The sequence below is a fragment of the Mastomys coucha genome, unplaced genomic scaffold (genome assembly GCF_008632895.1).
Source record: "Mastomys coucha isolate ucsf_1 unplaced genomic scaffold, UCSF_Mcou_1 pScaffold15, whole genome shotgun sequence".
Taxonomy (NCBI): Eukaryota; Metazoa; Chordata; class Mammalia; order Rodentia; family Muridae; genus Mastomys; species Mastomys coucha.
The window spans coordinates 105,983,329-105,989,239 of record NW_022196897.1 but is presented as its reverse complement, the minus strand read 5'-3'; the positions used below and the strand labels follow the sequence as shown (position 1 = coordinate 105,989,239).

The 5,911-nt window shown below is 41.6% G+C and overlaps 1 protein-coding gene across 6 annotated transcripts in view; it reads left to right on the top strand.

The window, feature by feature from the left end:
• Positions 1–5,911, top strand: part of Ttbk2 (tau tubulin kinase 2) — a 121,440-nt gene that overhangs the window by 61,054 nt on the left and 54,475 nt on the right. For all 6 annotated transcript variants that reach the window (XM_031371576.1, XM_031371575.1, XM_031371577.1 and 3 more), the window contains one exon: positions 1,283–1,356. In XM_031371576.1, the coding sequence (XP_031227436.1) occupies positions 1,283–1,356 (74 nt within the window). The remainder of the gene's footprint in view (positions 1–1,282; positions 1,357–5,911) is intronic.

Sequence of the window (5,911 nt, the reverse complement as noted above, 5' to 3'; positions counted from 1 at the left end):
GTTGGGACAGATGTTGGTTCCTGTTCACCTCTGATCCTGGGTGTGTCAGAGTGCCTGGGAGTGGAGCTGCTTCTGGGTGTTGTGGGACTGACTGTGGAGCTTGCACCCAAGGTCTGCTCTGGACCCCAGCCCAGACAGACTGGAAAGAACCCGAGTCACTGGGCTGGTGGAGTTCCTGTGTGCCTGGTCCCGCTGGTCCCCCACATCTGGATTGTTATGTGGGTGCTTAGGATCTGAATTCAGCTCCTTATGCATGTACAGCAAGCACACTTACTCACTGATTCGGAAAATTTCTGGTCTCAGAATTTTTCTTCCTGTCAGGGTATTCTCGAAGGTTTTTTTCTTGATTTTTGTTCATGCTGATTTATATTCTGAGTTGCAGATTTATATTTTAAAATGTCTTTATTTTCGCACAACTTTTATTTTTGTCTTCTGAGATAGAGTTATATCATTTAGTCCAGGTTGGCCTTGACCTCATGTATTAGAGGCTGGCCTTAAACTTTTCTGCTTCTGCCCTGTCTTCAGCTCTTTTATAGAATTTTGAAAAGTTATATTTTTCTCTATAGATTGTAAGCCAGTGTGGCCTTTGGGAATCTTTGTTTCCTGGGCAGTTTTGATGAGTAGCCACAGTGGGAAACCCTGACCTGTACATACAGTTGAGATTCTTCTCTATGGAACACAAGACTCCATGTAGTGCCCCAGCACTGTCTGCATCTGCCGCTCCTCACTCTCTCTGTGTTGAGCCAAGTATCTTCTCTGCCCTGTAACTTCCTGTGCTTGGTTGCCTTTTGGGATGGAAGTGTACTTTTTAAGGAAGTATACTTTTTAAAATCATGAGAGAGACTGGCTCAGGTTTTCTTCCTGCACTTCTGAGACCCTCTGCATACCACAGCCAGGACCTCCTTGGATTTTACATGTTAACCTAGGGTTGCAAAGCACTAGACTGTTCTAAATCAGTGAGAACAAAAAAGACCACAGAATTGCTGCAGTAATGTAAATAGTGTGTGTCAGAATATTTCTCTTGCTGGATAACTCACCTTTATTCCCTTATTAATTTATTTTTTACTTACTCATTTACCATTTATTTGAGTATGCAAGGAGCAGAGGAGAGCCTGGCAATGGGTAGATAAAAGTAGTATAAATTTCCTGTTTTTACAATCTCAACACATTTTATATAGTTTATTTACGTCATAAAATACAACACAGAAATCCAATTCATTAACCGTTAAAAAGAGAAGCCGTATACATCCTTTTCCAATGTTTCCTTTCTCTTTTCATCCAGGGAAAGACCATGTTTGTAGATTTATTGGCTGTGGGAGAAATGATCGCTTCAACTACGTGGTCATGCAGTTGCAGGTATGTTACCTTGAAAATATGTCTTAAAATCTTTCATTTATTTATTTATTTTAAGATTTATTTATTGTTTTTTTGTTTTTTGGTTTTGGTTTTGGTTTGTTTTTTCGAGACAGGGTTTCTCTGTATAGCCCTGGCTGTCCTGGAACTCACTCTGTAGACCAGGCTGGCCTCGAACTCAGAAATCCACCTGCCTCTGCCTTTATTTATTGTTATATGTAAGTACACTGTAGTTGTCTTCAGACACACCCGAAGAGGGCATCAGATCCCATTACAGATGGTTGCAAACTGCCATGTGGGTGCTGGGAATTGAACTCAGGACCTCTGGAAGAGCAGTCAGTGCTCTTAACTGCTGAGCCATTTCTTCAGCCCTTAAAATTTTTAGTTTTGATTAAAATACCCAGTTACAGTAAATAATGAGTAAAGAAAAGACAGAATTCTTATGTATGCTGTACAAGTGAAATGTGTTCTATCATCTATTTTTTAAAAATGCAACTTATTGTCATCTTTGCATATGTTTAATCTCAACTAGATTATGGGTTACAGCATAAGCCTTGCCTCTCCAAGTTCCTTCCCTTTTCATCTTTTCTTCCTTGGGCTTTTCAGCTCTTCACTCCACTCTCAAGTCCCAGCCACTGTGTTAGAGTTGTCAGCATAGTTGAAGGAGAGGATGAGTGCTTTCTCTTTCTGTCAGCATGGCACTACTTTCCCTTGAGATGTACGGGAGATGGACTGGACGAGTGTGAGCTCAGAAAGAGAAGGTGGGAGGCAGAGCTCCAGGCGGGAGACTGGGAAAACAGTTCTGTTGTCTCCTGAACACACAGAGCACTGCCACCCTCAAGTGTCAAACCATGGTTCACCCCACTGCCTAAACTGTTGGTTCTCAGTTTCCTTCCATATTCAGCAGACTTTATTTTGACATTTGGATTCTTTATTTTCCTTCACAGTACTTACATACCAGTGACTTAAATTCATAAATCTGGGCTTAAATGTCTCCTCTTCTCTTCAGAAGGCTCTTCCTGTTTCTCCAGAGCTCTTCAGTATTTGACGTAGACCTAAAGATATGTTACCCTTTCTTTAAACTATATTTGTTGTTGTTATTTATCTTTTAAAAACTTGGTCTCACTGAGTAGCACAAGATGCTTTTGAACTCACTAAATGGGCAAGATTTGCCTTAAACTCAGGGTCCTCCTACTTTAGCCTCCTGATTTCTAAGATACAGCTATGTTCTACCATGTCTGGCTTGGTCTTGTTTAAAATTAATTAATTGGGAGTTGGAAGCATGTATCATGGTGTGTGTGGACTTCAGAAGATAACGTGTGAACATTGGGTCTCTCCTTCTACCATGTAGGTCCTAGGGATTTAACTTAGGTATCAGACCAGGCAGCAAGTGCTTCTGCCTACAGAGCTGCCTCACTGGCCCTTAAAGTCCACGGCTACATGATTCGCCATCTCAGTTTAGTGTACTTCCATGTATTGAAGTGCTTGCCTTTTTACATTTTTCAATTCATTAATGAGTTCCCTGTTTTCTCTCAAATTGGCTGCTGATATGAACTATATGTATAGTTGATACCAAGGACAAGAGAGGGTCACAGGACAATAGGAGGTTGAGGAGAACATGAGAAGTTTTAAGCATCTATAACATACTTTATTCACCAGCACACAGACTAAACAGCAGGCAGGCAGATGTTCCAGACATCCAGGTTTATGATAGCATACCTGCACAGATAGTAGTGGATGGAGTTCACAGGCTGCACGGGCAAAGGTTAGGTCAGGGACACTAGCCTCCAGTCCCAAGTCCATATTGATAGAAAACAATCACACAAAAATGGAATTCTGCCAGAAATAATTCTGTAAGAGATTACATCTATCATTCCTTACTCTGAGTTTCTCAGATATCCTGTATCAGCTACTCCCCAGATGACTAGTTCATGTTTTAGCTGACTCATACCAGATAATCATATCACCACCTATGTTTTTAAACTTTTGTTGGCCTTTATAGCCTTCTGATTCCTATAGTATTTGCTAATAATAGCAGTATTTAGCATTAATTAAATACTAGGCAGTATTCCAGAAATTTCATATGGATTTTATTTAATCCTCATAAAATTATATGAAGTGGGTATAATTAGTCTTTTTTATTTAAAAAGAAAACTAATGTAGGAAAATTAAGTAACTTGTAAGGAATGTGTGTTGGGTAGTGACAGGGAATGTGTGTTGGGTAGTGACAGGAATACTGCTTTGGATATTGGTGCTGGTTAGTATTAACTTGATGTAACCTAGAGTCACCTGGGAAGAGTCTTAATGAGGAATTACCTGGATCTGGTTAGCCTGTAGGCATACCTGTGGTGGAATGTCTTCATTTTCCTTTGATATAGGGAGATCCAGCCCTTTGTGGGCAGCACTGTTTCCTAGGCAGGAGTTCCTGAACTGAGAAAGAGAAGAAAGCTAGCTAAGGAGGCAAGCAAAGGTGTGTTGATTTGCTTTTTCTTGACTGTGAATGGGATGTGACTGAGTTGCTATCTTGACTTCTCCAAAGGAAAGAAGGAAGGAAGGAAGGAAGGAAGGAAGGAAGGAAGGAAGGAAGGACTGAAACTTGTAAGCCATGTGACCCCTTTTCCTCCCTTATGTTGCTTTCTGTTAGGGTGTTTATCAGGACAATACAAATGAAATACAAATATCTATATTTTATATTCTTAAAAATAGTCGAGTCTAAGAGGCTGATGATGTAACTTAGTGGGTAGAGCATTTGACTAGCATTCATGAAGCTCTGGCTTTGGGTTTAATCCGCAGCGTTTGCATAAACTTGGCATGGTGGTACATACCAGTAATCCCAGAATTGGGATGTAGAGGCAAGATCAGTGTCATCCTTGGTTACACAGGAAGTTCAAGGCTACCCTGGGTTACATGAAACTGTAAGAAAAAAAGAAAGAGGTGAGGGTGGGGGAGAAGAAAAAGAGAAGGAAGGAGAAAGAAAGGAATGAAGAAAAGGAGGAAGGAGAAAAGGAGGAGAAAGAGTCAAGTCTATGTTAGTAGCAAGGGTAAAGCAAAACAGGATGACTTAGAAACATGGTTACTAACAGCACGGTTATCCATAGGACTGGAGAGAGATGGCTCAGTAGTTAAGAGTTTTTGCTACTCAGTTTCCAGCACCCATGTTGAGGAACAGACAACCATCTTTAAAACTCCAGCTCCGGGAGATTAGATGTTGTTTTCTGGTTTCAAAAGGGCACCCCAATCAGGTACAGACACACACACACACACACACACACACACACACACACACACACACTCACATATTTTTACAGAAAATGCTTATTCTTTTTTTCTTTCATATTTTTCATATCTATTTCACATCCATTGCAATGGTCAGCAAACGCAGATACCAATTACAAACAAAAATGTTCAAAATATTTTTGCCCCTGGATTACTTTGATCACATCACACTTGACTAATTTTAATTAATTTTTTATTATTATTTTATTGTTTTATAGTTCAGTTGTTGCCCCCCTCTCCGTCTTCCCTCCCACAGTTCCTCATCTCATTCCTCCTCCTCCTGTCTCTAAGAGGATGTCCATCCTCCCCCAACCCCCAACCCAGGGCTTCAAGTCTCTCGAGGGTTAGGCGCATCTTCTCTCACTGAGGCCAGTCCAGGCAGTCCTCTGCTCTATATGTGTCAGGGGCCTCAGACCAGCTCGTGTATGCTGCCTGGCTGGTGGCTCAGTGTCTGAGAGATGTCAGTGGACCAGGTTAGATGAGACTGCTGGTCTTCCTGTGGGGTCGCCCTCCTCCTTAACTTCTTCCAGCCTTTCCCTAATTCAACCACAGGGATTCCTGACTTCAGTCCAATGTTTGTAAGTATATGCATCTTTCTCAGTCAGCTATTTGTTGAGCCTCTCAGAGGACAGCCGTGCTAGGCTCTTGTCTGTAAGCACAATTTGGGCTGGTCACTAGACTGCCTTTCCCTCAGTCTCTTCTCCATTTTTGTCCCTGCGGTTCTTTTAGACAGGAACAATTCTGGGTCAGAGTTTTGACTATGCCCTGTCTTTCTACTGGAGTTCCCTGTCCCCACTGTTGGGCATTTCATATAAGGTCCAGACAGCCTGTAACCTCCCTTTCAGTCCTGACAGCCTCTAACCTTCCAGGTCTCTGGTACTTTCTAGAGGGCCCTCCAACTCCCCTCCCCCCACCAGGTTGCATATTACCATGGATTCTGCTGGCCCTCAGGGTGTCTCTCCTGTCTGCCCCCATCATACCTGATCATGTTCCCCTTTTCTTTTTTTCCTCTCCTCTCTCTCCCAGGTCTCTCCCTCTGCCTCCTGTGATTATTTTCTTCCTCCCAAGTGAAATTGAAGCATCCTCACTTGGGCCTTTCTAAGAAAATGCTTACTGTCATATTAGTTATTAGACTACATTCTTTGAATTGGAAGATCACAACTTAGGCAAGAGCTTTACTGTTTCAGTCAGAGCATCTTATAATGTGGTAATACAGTGAATGGGCAATTTTCCAGTCTTTTTTTTTTTTCTATTTTTTTAAACTTTTATTGCATTATGATGA